Consider the following 21937-nt stretch of genomic DNA (forward strand, 5'->3'; position numbering starts at 1 on the left):
GTCATATCTGTGTTCCAACCAATGGCTATTCAGAAACCATGGAGTAGATTCAGTGCATTAGTTGTCATAACTGCATAGAAAGGAATCTAAATGCAGAAAGGAATTTTAGAAATTACTTGGTCCAATTTCTATACCAAAAAAGAAATCTCTTCTAAAACATCCCAATGACACAATCTTTCCCTAAAACCTTCAATGATAATTTACTAATACTCTCTACTCTTCAGAAAGGCTTTTTCTACATATGAAAAATATTTTTTGAGAGAGTATTTATAACTTTACCCCATCACTCTTGCTGTAATTCACTTTTCTAAAGTTGGAAAGATGCCTACTTCTTTTTCCACATGATATTCTTCCCTCCAGGTTATACAATCCCTTGATTCCAAGAGCACCTAGGATATGGTTTCTAGACTTCTCCCCTTCAAACCATCCTCTTTAAAAGTAATGCCCATGAAGTATTCTAGGGCATCCACATAAGAACTTAGCATATTTTACCTTTAGCTTTCCCTCTCTTCTTTTCTCTCATTAAGTGGTCAGTTAACATAAGTAAACTTTATTTTGAGCAATACTTTCTAAAAAGGAGGGTGGGAAAAAAGTAAGAAAAACTTATCTCCATTCACTTCTGAAGTTTGCTATTTAATGTACTTGTAAGATAATTATTACTTTTTAAATTTTGGATCAAACCTAGGAGCATTCTACCTCTGAACTATGGATCCTTGCTCTTTTTAACTTTTTATTTTGAGGTAGATTCTCATTAAGTTTGCCCAGGCTAGCCTCAAACTTGAAATCCTCCTGCCTCAGCATCCCAAGTTGCTGGGATTATAGGTATTGCCACCATGCCCAGCTAAAAAAAAAAAAAAACAAAAACATTGTGCATACTATATTTCCTAAAAGTGAGGTTCTATACCTTGTTTTCACTACCTTTAAAATAGATTGCCATGATAGATATCATCTTCCTGTTTCACATAAATCTGATGGGAATGCCTATGTTCTACGTTAAGGTATATAGTTTTGCTATTTTTAGATGTCAAAATATACTCAATGAAAGTTTCAAAAGCTGTTTCAGTTTTTGCATTGCTCCATTTCTTGAATAAAAAAATTCCACATCCCACCTCATATGAAAGAGTGGTGACACAGATACAGGTTTAGTAATTAATTTAATCACAAATTGCGACCAATTCTTGACAGTCACATTATTCAGGATATCACAGATGGATTATATAATAGCATTATCTTACATATATAAAAATTAAGAGAAAAAAAGAAGAAATGTGTAGGCTCCCTGACATCTTATCACTTAAATTTATAGTATAAGACTTTGTAAATATACAGTGTTATTAACTAACCCTGTCCTCAGCTGCATGACCTTGAACAAGTCACTGTTTTCTTGTTTTTAAATTATCTATCACCTGATAGCTCTACCTAACAGAGTCAATTGGCTGCATGAGAAAGTACCTTTAAAAATACCATGCACTTATAAGTAAGAACTATTATTCTAAAGTGATTTCCTATTTTTAGGGTTATACTATTTATATTTCATTAAAAGTCAACAGTTATTTGCAAAATGATCCTTTTAAAAGGAACTCTTAGTCTTACTGATAATCTTGTATGATTATGAAGCCAGTGTCTTGACTCTCAGAAACAGGATATGATATAAAGATATATTAACAGTCACAAGCATTAATTAATAACTAATTAAACATGCCTTTATATTAATTTTCCCAAATGTAATAATTCAAGAGCAATGATGTCAAGATGTTGAGATACACAAATTGAAGAGGAGGAAAAAAACTCACAATGGTTGCTTAAATGATTTAAAATGCAAGTGTTAACTATGGTAACTTGGGAACCAACTTCACCTATATGAAGCTTACTTATATATAAAACAATGAAAGATAATTACTAAAAAAAATTCCCATAAATTTCTAAAAATTAAAATTCTGAAATTTTGTTTCTGAAAAATTGCTTCTTCAGCAAAATATTTAGCACAGACTACATCATCCCCAAACTATGGCAGAGTCATGCCCTCCAGCCAAAATTTTTAGTTTCATTGCTTTTTAAATGCAAAATGATTATCTCTATAGTCTCTAAGTTTGGGAAACAACCTAGATGTTATTTATGATAAAAAAGGGAAGACTGTGACATGCATACTAGAACTATATAATTATGATATCTGGCAAACTGATCTCTATCTGCATATAGGATATATTTAACATGATTACTTTTCTGGAAACTTGGAGTACAAAGAAAATTATCTGCAAATACATGTTGCTGACTTACTAAACACTGGGCTATTAATATGGTCTCTATGCTATGATTTTGTGTCATTTCCTCAGAAAATTTTTCACCCTTTGGGTAATTTAAGCCTTGGGATGGAACCGTTTTAGGAGTGATTAGATATATACAAAGAGTATTATGCTTTAGTACATCCTTGGTTTATCAAAATGAAAACATAAATATTACAAATATTGAAAATGTGAAAATACAATTTTTGAGAGCTGCCAACTATTTGGGTACCAATTAGAAATTGTCTTCATCTGACTCATCACTCTTGGGTTTGGTAAGCCTTTCCAGTTCCTCTCCATCCTAAAAGGAAATAGATAAAATCAGTAATTAATTAAAACAAAATTTAAAAGGTCAAATTTTTAATGATCAGTAAGAAGAAGTCTTATCTAACATGTAAATCAGGATCTTTGATTAAATTGTGAATATCATCTGGCCAAGTTAAATAAATATTTGGAAAGTTAACTTTAGAAGTATAATGAGGAATAGAAGGAACTTACCTCAAACCCAACGCCAAAATCAAAGTGAAGAGAAAAAAATTGAAAGTATTTCCTCTAAAATGAGGAAAAGACAAGGATGTTCGCTCTCACTGCTTCTATTCATTATAGTTCTTAAAACGCTAGCCAGAGCAATCAGGTAAGAGAAGATAATTAAAAGGATAAGAAAAGAAGACGTCAAATTAGCTGTTTCCTGATGTCATGATCCAATATCCAGAAAAACCCCAAAACTCCACCAGACTTCTAGAGCTGATCGATAAATTTGGCAAAGTAGCAGGATACAAGATCAACATTCATAATTCAATAGCGGACCTACACTCTAACAGTGATTCTCCTGAGAAAAAAAATCAGGAAAACTATCCCATTCACAATAACCTCAGAAAACAAAACAACTGTTAAAACCAAAAAACCTGGAAAATCAATCTAACCAAGGGGTGAAAAATCTCTACTATGAAAATTATAGAACACTGAAGAAATAAATTGAAGAAGACCTTAGAAGATGGAAAGACCTCCCAAGTTCTTGGATAGTCAGAATATTGTCAAATGGTCATCCCACCAAAAGCAATATACAGATTCAGTGCAATTCCCATCAAAATATCAACGCCATTCTATCAATGCCAATCTTCACAGAACTAGAAAAGCAGTCCTAAAATTTATCTGGAAGAATAAAAAACCCAGAATAGCCAAAGCCACCTGAGCAAGAAGAATGGTGCTGGAGGCATTACAATATCTGATCTGAAATTATACTACAGAGCTATAGTAATAAGAGAAGCATGGTACTGGCATCAAAATAGACATGAAGACCAATGGAATAGAAGACACAGATACAGTCATCTGATACTTGACAAAGGAGTCAAAAATATATGGCAGATAAAAGATAGCCTTTTTAACAACTGTACTGGGAAAACTAGATATCCACATGTAGAAGAATGAAACTAGATCCCTATCTCTCACCCTGCCCTGAAATCAAATCAAAGTGGATCAAAGACTTAGGAATTAGACCAGAAATTTTGCAACTGCTAGAAGAAAACAAAGTTAACACTCCATCATACTGATGCAGGCACCAACTTCCTTAATAGACCACTAAAGTTCAAGAAATAAAACCAAGAACCAATAAGTGGGATGCCATCGAATTAAAAAGCTTCAATACAGCAAAGAAAATGATAAGAGTGTGAAGAGAGAGCCCAGAGAATTGGAGAAAATCTTTGTCAGTTACTCCTCTGACAGGGAATATATAAAAATTTACATATTCAGAATATATAAAAAACTTGAAAAGATTAACCTCAAAGAAACAAATAACCCATTCAATAAATGAGCAAAAGAACTAAAACATATTTCTCAAAAGAAAAAAACAAATAGCCCACAAATATGTGAAAAAAATGTTCAACCATATCTAAGGGAAACACAAATCCAAACTATACTGAGATTTCATCTTGCTCCAGTTAGAATGGCAAAATTATCAAGAATACAAACAGCTGGACATGGCAGCACACACCTGTAATCCCAGTGGCTCAGGAGGCTGAGGCAGGAGGACTGTGAGTTCAAAGCCAGGCTCAGCAACTTAGCGAGGCCCTAAGCAACTCAGGGAGATCCTGTCTCTAATAAAATACAAAAAGGGGTTGGGGATGTAGCCCGGTGGTTAAGTGCCCCTGGGCTCAATTCCTGGTACCAAAAAATAAAAAAAACAAATAAAAAATAAATGTGGGAAAAAATTACACTCACACATTGTTGATGGAATTGCATTTTAGTATAACCACTCTAGGAAGCAGAATGGAGATTTCTCAAAAGACTAGGAATGGAACCATCCTATGACCCAGCTATCCTACTCCTTGATATTTATCCAAATGAACTAAAATCAGCACACTATAGTGATACAGTCACATCAATGTCTATATCAGCACAATTAAAAACAGTCAATTATGAAACCAGCCCAGGTGTCTGTCAATAGATGAATGGATTAAGAAAATGTGGTAGCCATAAAGGATAATGAAATCATGGCATTTGCCAGTAATTGGATGGAAATGGAGAACATCATGCAAAGTGAAATAAGCTACGCTCAGAAAATTAAGGGTTGAATATTTTCTCTCATATATGGAAGCTACAGAAAAATAAGGGGGGAAAAGGAGGGTGGGGGATTAGATACCATAAACATATAGGGAAGTTAGGTGGAGTAGGAGATTGAGAGCAAGGGAAGGGGAACAGGAAAGGGGAGAAAATGCAGAATGAATTCAACAAAATCACACTATGTGCATATAAAAATATACCACAGTGAATTTCACCTTTGTATATATGTAGAAAGCACCAATCAAAAATAAATAAATGTGCAAAAGAAAGATCAGCAGAGTAGACAAAGAACAAGGGGAGGGAGGAGGGAAAGGAAGTAGGAGGATAGGGATCAAAATGAAGTAAATCAAATTCCAAGACTGTATGATTTTTTTCAAAAGGAATCCAAGTACTATGTATAACTATAATGTTCTAATAAAAAATTAAGCTTAAAACAAGTAAAATGTACTCAAAAGTTAACAACATAAGTAAAGTAAGGAGCACCATCTGCTGGTCTTGAGGTGAAACGATGAAAGGATGGAGGAAAAATTTTAAAATAGTCTAACTACCTAAATTGATCTTATTTTACTTAAAAATTAGGGTAAATAGTATTATCAGCCCATTGGGGGGGAAAAAAGAAGAATTCTGAATGTATACTGTCTGGGACTGGGGCAACTGGGATATAAATTTCTAAATTTTTCATCTTCAGATGTGTTTTATTACCATCTGAGAGGTATGACACTTTTGGAAGGTCTGCCATGACCACTAATAAGTAACATATTTTCCCAAAGGACAAACCTGTGAATGTGTTCACCGTGTAAAACAGTTCATATTTTGCATACTCATGAAAATTGTAGATCTAAAGCTATATAGAAGAGTTCATTCCATTTTTCATTTAAACATACTTAACTCCTTAATTGAATCTCCAAAAGACTATTAATTTACTTATAACATGACTGAAAGATCCTTCCAAAATGATTGTAGGCAACCTGGCAAATATTCAGAATAACTATATAAGCATTTTTCTAGAGAATTTTTTTCTCCTACTTGTAAAGATCCTTCTGGAAACTACCTTCCTTAGTAAATTAAAAGAAATTCTGCCCTTCTGGCACACTGTGGTTTATAAATATAAGAAAGATTAAAGGGCTAACTTTTCCATTTAAGAAGATTGACCAACATAGAAGATCAACTTCTTTTTATGAATGAGGCTTATTATTCCATCTATTGTGCAGTGCAAAGAGTAAGAGATGAGGTGTCAGACCTTATGGATCTACTGTTAACTCTTTCATCTATTACCTGTAAAGCACTTAACCAGTTTCTCCAATCATAAAGCTAGGGAAACTGGACAAGACCTGTGAGGCATCTTCCAGGTTAATGATTCTATAATAGCTCCTGATACTATCAACACATAAAGTCCTTGAGAGATAATTTAAACTTTTCTCCATCTCTGATAGCATTTATCATGAGCCTTTGCAAACATCAATGCATGTCTGTTGACTGATTTTAAACAGTCACAGAGATCCAATAGTATCTTTATTTTTCCTTGAATAAACATGTTTTCAATTTGCAGAAGAACAAGTAAAAAAGCAGTATCCTCACAAACTTACCCCACTGGAACGCTCCCAAAGATTGCCACTTAGATCTCTGACCCTCTCTTGCCTAGGTGGATATTCCAGACTTTGAGGCTTGCTGGCATTATAAATAAAAATGGAGAGAAGGACTGATGGGGCTTCCAGGAAAAACTCCAGGGAGGGCTTGAAGTCAAAGACCAGGACAGATACTGCTGTGATGATGACAGTGGTGATTTGGGCCATCAAGACATGGAACATGTTATCCAGGAACTTCAGAATGAAAGCCACTGAAAGGCCCTGGAATGCAGTTACAAAAATAAGAGCTACTGAAAATGCATTATGGCCATAAAAAAATCCACAGTTCTTAATCTGATCACGGTTACTGCTTTGAAGGCCCAGTGTCAGTCCATTAAAAAGAATGCCAAAGAAATAGAGTTTGCTGTTTTGTATGAAGATGTTTTCAGTGAGCTGGTTCCCTTCCTTTAATATTTTTTCATTATAGATATTGGCCATTGAAGAAATGAAACACTGTACTATAATAAGAACATGGCCCAAGCCAAGGCGAATATGACTAAAAACTCTGGCTGTGGTGTTCCATTTAGTTTCAGGAAAAGTCCACTCCTTTGCAGTACAATTATCTTTTCTGGAACATTCGCTTCTGTAATGAAGGCAGGAATTGGATGGGGTGAAGAAGGCATCATGATGAAATCCATGTCCTGCCAGGTTATGCTGTGAAGTTTTAGTTCCAGCAGTTAGGGCCACAATAGACAAGAAGAGAATCAGGAGGGAAGCCCACTGTGTCCAGTTTAGATGCCGCCTGTTCCAAAGATGAAAAACAAGATTTTACTATCTTTCCCACCTGTATTCATTGTTTATACTGAAAATTCAGAAACTCAAGTACTTGGTTGAATAAACTATCCTCAGTTTTTGCCAGCATTCCCCTATACTTCAAGTTCAAAGAAAACCTGCTGGTGGTATCTTTGTGTCTCAAACTTGATATTTTAATTTGCTTTTATAATAACTTTCCCTTAAGGCCATTCAATCATTTCGGCACATGTAGGTTTCCTTTTAGGCAGCAAGTTTAACAAAGTACCCCATCTACATTCAGAGATATCTTGGTACAGTAACTTTTATTGTGCTATAGCATTGGTTACAGCAGTGATTCACCACTTGGTTTTTAGAAACCAGAAAGAATGTAGAGGAGCTTCAGAAATCTATACAGGTGAACTCCCCACCTACAAAGGAGATCAAATTTTCAGAAGTGTTCATGACCCACAAAATATTTAAGGAAGCTAGCCCCTAGGTCCTAATCTGAAGAGCATTATACTATTAACTGCTGGCTGAAAAGGTAAGGAAAAAGAGACTTTTGGGGAAGTATTTTAGTTTAAAAAACCTAACAATGCTTTATTAATTCACTTTGCTGTACAACAGACTTGTGAGATACAGGAGATATGAATTATTATTCCATTTTGCTGAAGCATTCAGTTCAACAGACATTTAATAAGCAGCTACTACATGCCAGGCAGATTGGGGAGATAAAACCTTGATCTTTCTCCTGGAAGAATTTATACTTTAATAAGGAGAGCTATAAAACAAATAAATAATGGCAGTAGAATGAATGACAAATGATCTATGGAACAACTGGAGTACACTGAGGAAGGAGCACTTGAATCTGTGAACAAAGTCAGGTATGACTTCAAAGAGGAAATGACATATGAGATGAAAAACAAAATGAAGTTTGTAATATAAAAAGGAAATTGGTCATCTCCGGGCAGAGTGAAGTGTCTACAAAAAGACAACAAGAATGTACAATGTTAAGGAAGAATGAAGGGATATCTAGGGTTATGGTACTCTGGGATGCTTCTGGAGAACAAACTTTGATGTTAGAAGATAAATTAGTTAGATAAAGAAGGGAGAAGGCCAGAAAAGAGAATGACATAAGAAAAGACAGAAGAGTAAAGCTATACATGAAATCCAGAAGTCCTAAGACTTTTTTGATATTATTGGAACATTTACTGAGCACCTACATTTTAGGGTAAGGCTCTGGGGGAGGAAAGCTGTCTTAAGAGGTTAAGTGACTTCCCAAAGGTCTATATTATGAAAGAGTAAGGAATGGATTTGAGTCATAGTGTTGTATGTCCTAGATCATCACAACAGTAACTCTGAGGGATGGGGATGTAGCTTAATGGTAGTGTGCTTGCCTAGGATGCTCAAGACCCCGAGTTCAATCTCCAGTATTGCTAAAAAACTAAACCAAACCAAACTGGCAACAAAAAAACTTTAGGAATAATTCTGAGTTCCCGGATATATATATATGAAAGATAAATATATAGGAAAACATGTCTGATTCCACTCATACTTCTATATAGCTTCATAGTTTGAAACTGTGAAATGCACATACCAGTCTAGATAACAGCATACCTGTCTACACACTCTCATGTTTTCTCATCCACATAATTTTCTAACTAATTTGATCTAGAGCTCAGTGATGGGGCTAGCTATAGCTCTACGTCACGAGGTCAAAAACGTCAACTACTTATATTTCTGAAGGTGCAGCTGGTACATATTAAGTAGTTGAAAGCAAACAATAGTAGAGAAAATACAGAGATGAAAAATGGATGTCCATTTTATAAAAATAATTATTCAAATATTATACATAAGAACTGAGGCAAAAACAGTGTCTTTAGAAGTTTTCAATTCTTGCAGATAGAGATTCTCCCCTAATAGTAACATTGCAAATAAAGAATCTAAGGAAACAAACTTTTTTTTTGGAAACAAACTATTAAAAACTATTAAATTAAAGAATAGCTACTATAAACAATTACTCACCAGAGGCAATATTCTAGAGAAGGTAAAAATTATTAAGAATTATTAAGAAATTGTATGTTTTCAGAAAAAAATATAAAGTTTCATCAATTATCTTGCAGTTAGCTAAGGACCTGTGTATTTATAAATGATGACCAATTACACATGGCAAAGTTTATTCTTCAGTTTAGTCAGTGCAATAAAATAGCTCACTTATCTAATCCCCCCTCTGCTCCAGTAAAACAGAGTCAATCACTGTTAGGAGCTGACTGCTTGTAGCTAAAAGACCATTCTTCCTGATGACCTCTGCTTCCATGCAAATTGTTTGCTTTCAGATCTCTGTTCCCAAGTATGTTTTTACTTGGTGACCTCCTTTATTGACATAAGTGATAAATTATGAAAAGGAATGCTGTTTATTTAAAACCGAGTTTAAGGCTTTAGAAAGACTACTTAAAGGCAAATAACACAGAGGATAAAAAGCCGGTTGCAAATTACATATAGGTAAGCTAATTGTGAAAGTTTAGGGAAAAAATAATAAAAATCTTTTAAAAAGTATTTTGAAAGTATTTTCAAATACTTGATGTACTTTAAAGTAACTGAAACCAAAAGTCATGGATGACAGATGACTATAGCGTCATACAAGAAAGAAACCAAAAAACTCCAAATAGCAAACCGTACATATACTCAAGGGAAAAACCCTAGAGCTCAACAATAGAAGGATATTCATCAAAAGGATGAAAAGATAAACAAAGTTAAAATAAATTTAGATTTACACACACACACACACATGGTATCCCCATTTGCAATTTTCTCATGTAAACCAAAAAATAACAAATGAAAAATCCCATAACAAAACAATTTATAAGTTCCAAATTCCTTGATGTTGAGGCAGGATGACTTTAGCTAGTCTATCCCACCTTGATATGAATCATCCCCTTTCCCTGTGTATCTATGTTGTATATGCAACCCACCCATCAGTCAGTTATCATACTTGCAGTTGAGTCTGTGCTCAAAGTAATGCTTAGTTTACTTAATAATAGCTTCAAAGAGCAAGAGTAGTGATGCCAACAATTCAGAAATGCCAAAGAGATACTGTACAGTGCTTCCTTTAGGCAAAAAGGAAAGTTCTCAACAGGGAAATAAACAGAAGGAGGAAAACAAAATATATGTTTTGCTGCCACACTTGAAACTGCAAAAGTTGTCATATGGTAAATATTTGGTTAAGATGGAAATGACATTACATTTGTATATGTGTATATAGGAAAAATCACTACAACAGGGTTCAGCACTATCTAGTTTCAGGCACCCACTGGGAGTATGGGAATGTCTACCTCCCATAGATAAAAGGGGATTACTATTTTTGCAGTCATCTTTCTGTATGGATGAGTGCTGCATCAATAGATTCAAACAACTCCCAATCAAAAATATTCAAAAAACAATTATATCTGATCATGTACAAACTTCATTATTTCCCAAACAATACAGTATGACAACACCTTATAAAACATTTACATTATATTAGGTATTTTAGATTACGTACAAATAATTGACTATATGAGAATATGGAGGGTATTTTAAGTTACCTAGAAGAAACTGAGTATATGGAAGTAGCATGCAAATAATATGCCATTTAATGTAAGAGACCTGAGTATTTATAAATTTGGTATCTGCAGGGGTCCTAGAACCAATCTTCTGTGAATATCTAAGGATAACTATATATAAAGATTCCTAGTAACTGAATAATTACATTCAAATTGTATCAGATAAGAATAATTCTACCAACTTTCATAATAAATCAAGGCAGAACATCAAAACAATTTAGTGGGTTATGAAACAATTTCTTATTTTCAAGGAACTGTACAAAACACATTTCCTAGTAGCATAGAGGCTGACTGGAATAGATTTATGAGAAATCATAAAACTTTGTCAAGTAAATAAATAATTTTGGAGAAAATGCTTGCAATACCGAGTGGGACTTTGCCTTAACTCTTTGGCTGACTGGGATAGTGTATGTATCAAAATGTTTGTTAATGATCTCTTCCCACAGCTTTTCTTTGGCAAGATCAGAGAACCTTATACATATAAAGTAGGTAAAAAAAAAAAAAAAAAAAAAACAACTAATCTTGGTTACCTTTTGCTCCAACAAATCAATTTTCAGGTTGACACTGTTATTTCCAAAGCCAAAACAAACAAGATTATACAGCTCTGCTAAGGTGCAAGAGCAAACCAATAAGGTAGACTGGGAGGCATAATGCCTGCCATCAGTTTCCACTTTGAATCAGTGGCTACCCTCAAAGAACAAATCTATAGTCACATAGAGTTTCTTTGGAAAAAACAACAGGACATTTAAATGGTAATTTTTCTCCCACTTTCAAATTCCTCCAAGAAATTCTTGCATTAATCACCACTTAATTTTTCCTACTTTTGCACCTTATTATGTTTTACCTATATGGAAAAGGTATTTGATGGCTCTGTTAGAGTCAAGCATAAAACAACCTTAATATTCCAAATGAAAAATGAGTTATGGCAAATAAACCAAGAACATGTGATAGAACTCTTAAGTTACTACTCCAAAGTCAAAATTTCATTGCAAAGGGCAAAGGAACCATCATATGATCCACAAAGAGTAGTATTAAACAGGGAAAAGCAAATAACATATACCAACAATGATGAAATGATTAAAAGAGAATACAATTGAATAGAGGAAAATTATTCAGATTCTAAAATGATGGAAATCCTGTTGCATGGTACAAAACAGAAGAACTTTGAAGACGATGTACTAAGTGCAAGAAGCCAGTCACAAAAAGAGAATGTATGATTCCACTGACATAAGGTTTCTAAAATGGTCAAATTCACAGAAACAAAAAGGAAAATGAATGGTGGTTACCAAGGATTAGAGGGAGAAAAGAGAGTTGATTACTGTTTCACGGAGTTTCAAATCCGTAAGATGGAAAACAGACTGGTTGCACAATAAAATAATCATGCCTAACATACAGAACCATATAATCAAGTGGTTAAGATGTCACTTATGTATAGTGTTTTTTAACAATTACAAAAGTTAAAAATGTAATAAAAGATAATATTAAATAAAATACTTAAAAGGCATTCTCATAAAAGACAATATTTATTAGCACAGTATTGTGGCTTTGTTATTTAGAGATGCTTCAGTGCTAATTTTTGAATTAGTACAATTAAGATCCACTCAGGTAGCTAATTTAGCTTTTATGGAAGTAATAAAACTGGGGTGTTTTTATTATTTTTTTAGTACAAACACTTCCAAGGGTTCAAAACAGAGAGATGTTAACAAACCATGTCTAAGAATCAATATTATTGCTCTGAAAATAAGAGGTAAAGAGTAATGGAAAATATTTTTTACTTTAGTTCATAAGTGTGATTATTAAAATTTGTAAAATATAATTATTATTATTATATTTAGTATTAAAACAATTAAAATTTACAGTAAAAGTAGATATGGATTTGGTTATATGAATTAACTTTCCTAATACAAATAGCTAAATGCTTAAAAATTTAGATTTACTACAGGGTAAAAGTTGGAACAACTAATGAATTTCAAATCATACATGTTATGATTTGGCAAATGAAGTTTAATGTAATCTTGATATAAACTTGTATATTACCTAAAAACTTAAGTATTATACTACGTGTCCTCATAAACTGTCATTTCACTGAAAAAGCTTTTACTTTAAAAAACACATTTGAGACCTCTATTCTCTTATTAAATTGTAAACATTTTATTATATGTTGGAACCAATTTTTCTTTTGGTTCATGGAAGTGTATCTCCATTTTATCATAGGGACTAATACAAAAATATTATCACTTACACAAATTATCCTGGAATTCAATTTTTTATACACAAGGTGAATTTCATGTTGATTTCAAAGGCCTCAAAACTTTTGAACTAGCATTTTTTAACTTGCAAGTTACAGAATAATTTTGCAATTCACAACTAAAGTGAAGAACATGAGGCACAGAGCAAATCTCAATGTAATCTAACATTTAAACTATACTAAGTGTACTATTAATTTTTTCTAATCTCTCAAATTAACTATCACATTGAATGCTTTCTCAGAGCAAATGTTTCCAGAATCTCATATAATTTATGTATTAAATGTACCATGGATTTAACAAACATTTAGGCTGCCTCTATATAAGCTACCCATCCTTTAGTACACATCAATTATGAAGGAACACCTATCACATAACATAGTGAGAAATAAGAAATTAAAAAGATAATATTACTCAGCTTTAAAGAGGAATGAAATTATGGCATTTGCTGGTAAATAGATGGAATTGTGGAATAACATGCTAAGTGAAATAAGCCAAACCCAAAAAAACTGAAGGCTGAATGTTTTCTCTGATATACAGATGCTAATTCACAATAAAGGGCAGGAGGGGTGATGCTAGGGAAAAACAGAGTTACTTTAGATTCGGTAGCGGGGAGTAAAGAGAGGGAAAGGGGTATAGGGGTAGGAAAAATAGTACAGTGAAACAGATATTATTACCTAATGTACACATATGAATGCATGACTGATGTGATCCTACATATGTATAATCGGAAAAATGAAAAATTATACTCCATCTATGTATGATTTATCAAAATACATAAATGTATTCTATTGTCATGTATAACTAATTTGAACAAATAAATTTTTTTAAAAAAGATAAAAAGAATGTAAAATTTAAAAACCAGCATGACAAATAGAGCAAAAAATTAATTTTACTTTTTATCATCATTATTAACAAATTAAACTAAGATTAAGTACCTACCATCTCTTTATCAGCCTCCTTAGACTAAGATATTTTGCTTTTTGCTTTGCAGCAGAGCCTATTTACCGAAAAATGTTTATACTATTCAATGGTCCTCCTGGACATTGTAAAGATGGGTGATAACATTTTAAAGTCTAAAGCCTATCATTCTTATTCATTTTGATTAGATTCTTCAAATTGTTTACCAATTAGGGATCAAATCATATATTTATCTCAAAGGGTTAAAAAAAGAATTTGTCACTCTATCATCTCCCAAGAACTAATGTATTAAATATCTTAGAAACCTCCTGGTTCCCTATTAAGTGTCTAGCGATTGTACATAAAAAGCTCATGAATTCTTTCTTGAAAATCTGGCACAAAAAATTAAAGTACCAAGTATAACCCAATTAATTATCTTATTTTCAAGATGCTCAAGACATTTTATACATTTGATCACAGAGGATTTAGACAGGCTATCACTGGAGTTGCTTTGAACATGGGTTAAACAATATGCCCAATACACAAAGCCAATTAGGAACAAAATCTTGGTCTTGGGATTCTGAGGGCTCAGCGCCCTGAGCATATCATCTGAAACCAGGCTGTGCCATTTTAAAGTATGATATATGCTTTCCCAGCAAGTTACTTACTTCAGCACTATCCTGAATAGAAGAGCTGTTGTTATAATGCTAAAATTTGAGAAGATAACAGCCATGGCCTAGAAAGAAAAAGAAGATAGAATTACAATCCAGAGTACTGACCTCAGAAATCTCTCAGTTTGGTAGTTCACCTGACAAGAAGAGCTTTTTAGTAAAAAACTAGAGGGGTTATTAGGGCAGCTATTTCACTAGAGGATTAAATTCCATTTTTATTGCTTGTTAAATTCATGAAGATATGATCAAAATTATTGTTTAGGCTTTTAAACTGTGTGTTCGAGTTCAGGCAATACCTGTGTAAATAATCTTTATAGATCTGAAAATACTTAGGACTTGTAAAGGTTTAGGTCTAGAAATTAACAGCTACCATGCCTATGAAATGTACTTTCCATAGCTTTCAATGAACTTTACAGGCTTTTAATACTGCTTCTGTAGGTGAGTAGGAAGTACCTTTAGGCCCATTTATATGGTAAGAAAATTTAGACAGATTTTTATGTATCTTTACTGTTATAGGAATTGAATCAATTTTCCAGCTTGAAATGAAATGACTCAAAAATCAAACTTTTCCCTTTGGATTGATTCAAGTTATTCTAAACACTTAGAAATATGTTAGCCAGATTTTACAGTGGTCTGTTTTTGTGAATTCAGTCGTATTTCACAAGAATGGTATTAATCTGCATATGTTTATTAATCTGAATACAGTTTTACTAATGATATGAATCTATGTTGTGTACAACCATAGAAATAAAATGATGTACCCCATTTGTGTATAATGAATCAAAATGCAGTCTGTAAAAAATAAAAAAATTTAACAAATTAAAAAAAGGAAAGCATAAAATTCTATCAAATTCTATATAACTGGACCTGACAATATCAATAATTTTTGGTTCACCCTGCTTTCTTCCTTGCTGTCAATTTAAGTTGATTAAACTCCACAGAGAGCCAGGTGTGGTGACACATATTTAAAATTCAAGTGACTCTGAGGGCCACAACAGGTAGATCTCAAGTTCAAGGACAACCTGGAAACTTAGCAAGACCGTCTCAAAATAAAAAGGGCTTGGGAAGAAATTCAGTGGTACAGCATCCCTGACTCTAATCCCTAATACCAAAAGTATAATAAAAAAATAAACCCCAAAGATTATAAATAGTCTCGTATAACCACTAATGACAACAAACATGGCTAATAAGCAGCTTTTTATTAAATTTAAAAGTCCAAGAAAAACTAGGAATAATTAAAAATATACACCATTGTTGCTTTTCTACTGAATTTTTAAAATTTTTCTTTGACATGCAATAACTGTAAATACTTATGGGGTACATAAAGGGTGATAATTTGATACACGTATATAATGTAATATAATACATGTAATATAATATAATGATCAAATCAAGGTAATTAGTACTTCTACTTTCTTAGCCATTTATCTTTTATTTTTTTGGGAAACTTTAAATTTTTTTTTTTTTTTTTTCAGTGCATGTCTCTGCAAAACAAATTCTTCTGAGCCTCCAGTTAAGAAAAGACTAAGAGAAGATGAGGAAAATGTTTGGTTAACAGTAAGGGAAGTAGTGTTCCAGGATAAACACATCAAAGGCAGTGCAAATACACTTAATTAAGCAGTCTAGTTGGTTTGATGAATTCTAAACACCTTCCATGTAGTACTATAAAATAAATAAAACATAAGAGCTCTATGCGCCCAAATTTTCATGTATCTTTAATTCTTTAAATAGACTCAAACAGAAATATAAGAGTATGCCATGTGATTTGCTTTGTAATATCTGTGTTTGTACATAGTTGGGAAGGAAAAGCAAAACTATAAATACAGAGGAAAAAGAAGAAAGATGAAGCAGGCATCATGGTGCACACCTGTGATCCCAGTGGCTTGGGAGGCTAAGACAGGAGGATCCAGTTCGAAATCAGCCTCAGGAACTTACCAAGGATCTAAACATTTGGCAAAATCCTGTCTCAAAATAAAAAATTAAAAAGGTAAGGGATGTGACTCAGTGGTTAAGCATCCCTGAAAAAAAAAAAAAAAAAAAAAAAGAAGGAAAGGGGTATAAAATTAGAGTTTCTTTGTTGGATACAAAAAAATACAACAAATATTTATTTACTGAATGTGAATAATTATGTTGTTGGGCACAGGAATTCTAGGATCTAAAAAGAAGAAGTGGAAACAAGAATTTATGAGAAGACACAATGAGCACTTACTACCAACATGGGTCAAGGAGTTAAAAGTAACCTCAGGTGATCAACTGGTCCAGATCCCTGACCTAGATTAGTTTACTTCTGTTTAATAAATTGAGTAACTGAAACTTAGTGCAGTTGGGATCTGCCTTGTTACACAGCTTTTAAGTTATGAAAAAAAATGTTAATCTCCTGTTTCTACTATAGCTACTGAGCCTTTTCACCCTGTTCTAAAATTCATGTGGTTATATGTAAAAGGTTTCACAGAGATCAGTGCCAATAAAAATCCTACTCACAACCAAAATGCCTACTTCAACTTTTTAAAGAAACTTAAAACACATTTTGGCAATAAAGGCAATAGAAATGTTCATTTTATAAGATGTTAATGGGAATACACATTTGACTCAAACTGAGTAATAAGTAGAAGCAGAAGACCAAATTTCAATGCTGATTACTGATGGCTTTCCAAAGTGACAAAGGCTTTTTCAGTTGGGAGGATATAATCCTTACTCTCAAACAATTTGCGGGTTAAATGATAAAATTAATGGAAAAAGAAAAACCACACAAATAGAAAACATTTGAACTACATTAGAACAGGTGTAAGAGAGGTATCTTCTGAGTTAGTCATGGAAGTCTGCTTGGATGTTGAGAATGAGATTAGAGGTTGATCACACGATGGCTCAGAAAATAGGCAGACTGATTAAAGTTACACAGAGAGGCATGGCTTCAGATCCCTTGGGCCAAGGAGCAACACCACCATAACATTCAGTATACTTTAATATAGTAATCTCTAACAGTGACAGAATCTGGCAAGCAGATCCATAATTTCACATTCAAATGATTCTGGGAAAATTTCAGCAAGGTCAGTGAGAGCAACAAGAAATGAACACAGTCTAGGAAAATGATAGATTAGTTCTGGAACTCATATCTCTGTTATCTTTTCAAAGGCATTCTCTCTGTCATATTTACTTACAGGCTGAAGATAGGATAGGACATAGAAGACAATCAAGTTGTCCAGGAAATAGAGAAAGGCAGGAATGGACCACTTCATGAAATTAGAAAATTCCTTCCAGGAAGCACATCTCAAATTTCTACTTCGATGAGGTTCTACAGAAAGAAACAGAGGAATAAATAAATGATCTTGATGAGAAAGCCTATATTTTTAGAGAAAGTACATTACATTTGATCACTGATAGAATTTGTCAAAAGAGGCTTTATAAACTTGCCTCTATAAGTGCCCATTAGCATAAAAAATATAGAACTTTACTAGTCTCTCTCTACCCACCTCTTTGTTCCATCACTAACAATTTGCAACATCCTTAGGAATACTATCTTAATTCCTGTTAACTTAGAGCAGAAGTTGACTCAAGATACACATGTGGTTTCTCTTGCTTCTCTGAGAGCATAAGAGCAAGAGGAAGATCAATAAGTTAAAGTAAGTGTGTGGGGAAGAGCAAGTTTCATGTTGGGATTCCTCCCTACCCCACAGAAGATCAAGAAAGGGAATTAATATGGGGAAATTTACAAATATGGAACTAGAAACAATTAAAATTAACTTTTACTAATTCTAGTGTGAGTTGTTATCCAGTTCCAGATTGCCAAACACTTGGAAGGCATACTGTAACAGAGAGACTATAAAATGAAAAGAGAGGAAGCAAAGAGTTTAAGCTAAGTAATGCTTCAGTTTCATTAAATTGGAAATGTATTCCACTAACAATAAACTCTGTACAGATTGAAAGCACTGAATATGAAAATTCAACCTCCTGGGCAAGCACTTTGGTGCTTTAAATTTTATGTTTACCTTACCTGAAAAGACAGATCAAAGAGAGGGCTAAGGGTTCATAACTGGGCAAATGAGATGAAGAATTAAGACAAAGTAAGAACCTATACAGTATATTTGAGGAAAGGATTAGTATCCCTATTTAACAGTTCTGCCTCAGAACTAATATCTCTTTGACTTCAGTGTACTATGATGACTTCCCTATAGGAAATGGAAACTGTTTTGCAATATGATGCACAGCATCAGCAGTGATTTAGAAAATCCTGAATTTAGATAAAAAGCCAGCCTAGCAAAAGTGAGGTGCTAAGCAACTCAGTGAGACCCTGTCTCTAAATAAAATATTAAAATAAAACAGGGCTGGGGACGTGGCTCAGAGGTCAAGTGCCCCTGAGTTCAATCCCTGGTACCCCCCCCAAAGCAAAACAAAACAAAAAACAAACAAAAAACTAACTTGGGGTGTTAAATCCTCAAAAGAACAAGTATGAGGTAAAGTACTGAACAGGACACTTGGAAGCATACTAGCTTTGTCCTTTCTAGCACAGCTCTACAATACATTTTCTTGGAGCAAATTTCTCTACCTACAAAACACAATTATGTTTGTGTCTTAGCTTCCTCAGATATAAAATAATAGATCAGAATGATATAAACTGTCATTTTCAGTTCTAATGTTTTTTGATTCTGTGATTTTTTTACATAGTACCATTTCAAGACTTACCTTTCTTTATAACACAGAATGACACAAGCACACAGAAAACGAGCTTCACCAGTTCTGAGCACACATTCACAGTAGTTGGTAGATAATCATACTTGTTCTCTGAAATATAACAGAAATGTTTTCTTAACTATATTCTATATGTTTATATATAGTTAATAATTGTTTTAAACTTAAAAGCTGGCTTTACACTAATAAATTTCTTACAACTGTCTCCACTTTTTTGAATTTTTCAAACAGTTCATCCAGTGTATTAGCCATCTCTCTTCTATTTAGCTTTATATTACCTTTGAGTTTGGAAAACATGCCTCAAGCTTTCATCCATGTTAATAACTATGTTGAAGAGTTTAGGGCCAAAGGCAAAGAAAGTTCTGTAGCAAGGTATTGCAGACTACCTTCTAAACTGACCATTAATCAATACGTGGGGGCTGACTAATCAAGCTGTTATGATTTTACTTGCTGCATTATTACTCAGTTTATGGTTCATCTCATGTGACTTGACTACCTTGTTAAAATCAAGATACATGTATCTATGACATTTTCTTAACTCAGAATTTTCCAGTGTGTTTCATTTCACAGTGAAAACATTTTTTTTTTCCTTTTCCTCAGACTGTCTCTGCATCTTTGCCAAGTTTCCATTACTGTACTTATTATTTTCACAATGTGTTTATGTCTCCCCAAATAAACTATGAGTTCTTAAGGACTATGGTTTATGCACTTTGAACTCATATTGCTAAGACTTAGTCTAGGACCTGACAAATTAATTGAAGTTGAGACACACACAACTCCCCAAGCAGACCAGTTAGTGTGAAGATATCATGGTTTTGTGTGTTATCAATAACTAGTGAGAAGTACTCAGAACAGTTTTATGGAATTGATGTATTTGGTTAAACTTTTACATTTAAAAAAAACAACAATTTCTTGAGTACATACTTACCAAATCTTATAATCTGTATTGACCCATTGATTTAACTCAAAAACAAGTGACTAAATATATCCTCCCATCTATTTCAAAGTAGGCTGTAATTAAGTTTTGTTATATGCCCAGAAACACCTGTTGACTGAAGCAATAATCAGATGTTGTGAGATGTTTTGTACAAAGGGTTTGATTACAAGTTTGCCTGACCCAAACTGCACCCACTATCAAAATTTTTTCTTGCTGAGGATTGAAAGGTTAAAGAATAATATTTAAACATGCTTTATCATTCATACGAAGCAAAATACTTCATAAGGTTTTATTAACTCCATTTTATACACAAGGAAACCAAAGACAAGAAAGATGATGTGTGATTAAATATTCTATACAGGTCTCCTCTTATCCCTGTGAGTTCTTTTTCTATTCTTCACACTTGAATAAATTCTCCTTTAACACACACACACACACACACACACACACACACAAAGGATTCTATCTGTACTGCAAGTGTTAACTTACCTTCATTGGCGGAATATTTTACCAGTAAGATGCGACTTGAGCTTAAAGCAATGAATAAGGCACCTAATAGGAATGTATACATTGTTGAGAAGGGCCATGACCCAGGTCGCCTACAGCACTTTCTTTCCATTCCACTGTTTTTAAATTGCCTTAAAGAGAAAAACACTTTCATGAGTAAACCTGTTGTCAGACCTAAAAATTAAACATAAAGCAAATACCAGTGGCTGTGCATAACAATAGGAAATTTTTAGTAATCTGGTTAGGGTTATATCAGAACCAAAAAAAGTTGAGGAATACAGGAAAAACATAGGGAAAGGAAATGAAAAAATCAAAATCTGGTAAGAGGGAGTACTCGAGAGAGAGAAAAGACAGGGCCAGATTAGAAATGATGACCAATGGTAGTAAGTGAGGAACTGACATTTTGTTACTGCTGAAAAGCAGTCTAACTCGTCAACAATTTTTTCCCTAGAAGAAAAGATTTCGGAATTATATTTTTTTCTCCTTAGTAGCAGCTCTTCCCTCAGATGAAGAAAAGGGGCTTGATGGGAAAGATTTCATTGTCATAATGACCGAAATGAAAACGTCTGAAACACAGCTGTTAATTTTTACTCGACCAGTGCAGGAAACTGAAGAGCCAATTTTTGGATTTAATGAATTTCAGGCCCTCTTGTGACAGCTTGAGGACAAGAAATCCCAGTCCGGGTGAGTACCTGCCCAAAGCATCCCAGCGTACCGGTAAGCACCGCACATGGAGCCTGCCCGGATTGGAAAGAAAATGCCAATTCTACCCAGCTGGGCGCAAGCGTGAGTGAACCAATGAGACACCTCCAGTTCAAGAAGAGGCCAAGTTTCCCTCCACAGGGAGGGAAACCCTCTCATCACACCTGCGCAGTAAGGATCTCGACTGGCGCGCCCCCTCTCATGCGCACGCGCAATACTTTGCCCGCGGGGCGCGGTTACCTCAGTCCGTCAGAAAAGCTTCTAGTGGAGGAACGCACATCATAGAGCTAAGACGGTGACTGTTTAGCTCCGTAGTAGCAGCAGTAGCTTTGTAGGGTCCATAGGAAGGAAAGCTATGAGAGGGAAACAGAGGCGAAAAAGCCTCTCTCCTCGGCTCTCTATTCCGGAACAAAAAAGCACTATAACGTCCCGACCGGGAAAGAGCGGACTCGGCGCCCATTGCGCAGGCGCGCTTAGCGTTAGGCTTCCGG

The 21937-nt window shown here is 34.1% G+C and overlaps 1 protein-coding gene across 4 annotated transcripts; it reads right to left on the reverse strand.

Moving 5' to 3' along the window:
- Positions 1-1137: 1137 nt before the first annotated feature.
- Slc35a5 (solute carrier family 35 member A5) lies at positions 1138-21905 on the reverse strand. 4 transcript variants are annotated; one of them, XM_047563866.1, is made up of 7 exons: positions 21687-21905; positions 20727-20875; positions 19295-19393; positions 17773-17906; positions 14612-14679; positions 6428-7208; positions 1138-2583 (listed from the first exon to the last, which is right to left on the reverse strand). In XM_047563866.1, the coding sequence occupies exons 2-7, from the start codon at positions 20854-20856 to the stop codon at positions 2518-2520; spliced, it is 1278 nt and encodes a 425-aa protein (XP_047419822.1). In that variant the 5' UTR covers positions 20857-20875; positions 21687-21905; the 3' UTR covers positions 1138-2517. The 4 variants fall into 4 exon arrangements, with proteins under 4 accessions (XP_047419822.1, XP_047419820.1, XP_047419823.1 ...); XM_047563864.1 differs by lacking the exon at positions 21687-21905 and adding an exon at positions 21460-21593; XM_047563867.1 differs by lacking the exon at positions 21687-21905 and adding an exon at positions 21437-21556.
- Between the last annotated feature and the right edge of the window lie 32 nt (positions 21906-21937).

This window comes from Sciurus carolinensis, chromosome 9 (assembly GCF_902686445.1).
Source record: "Sciurus carolinensis chromosome 9, mSciCar1.2, whole genome shotgun sequence".
Taxonomy (NCBI): Eukaryota; Metazoa; Chordata; class Mammalia; order Rodentia; family Sciuridae; genus Sciurus; species Sciurus carolinensis.

Excerpts from the sequence above, each read along its gene's own strand:
- Slc35a5 (XM_047563864.1), bottom strand. Across the intron at positions 19,394-20,726 it reads AAAATATTCCGCCAATGAAG|AGAACAAGTATGATTATCTA; the intron begins GTAAGTTAACAC and ends GTTATATTTCAG. Across the intron at positions 14,680-17,772 it reads TCCTATCCTATCTTCAGCCT|GCCATGGCTGTTATCTTCTC; the intron begins GTAAGTAAATAT and ends TTTTCTTTCTAG.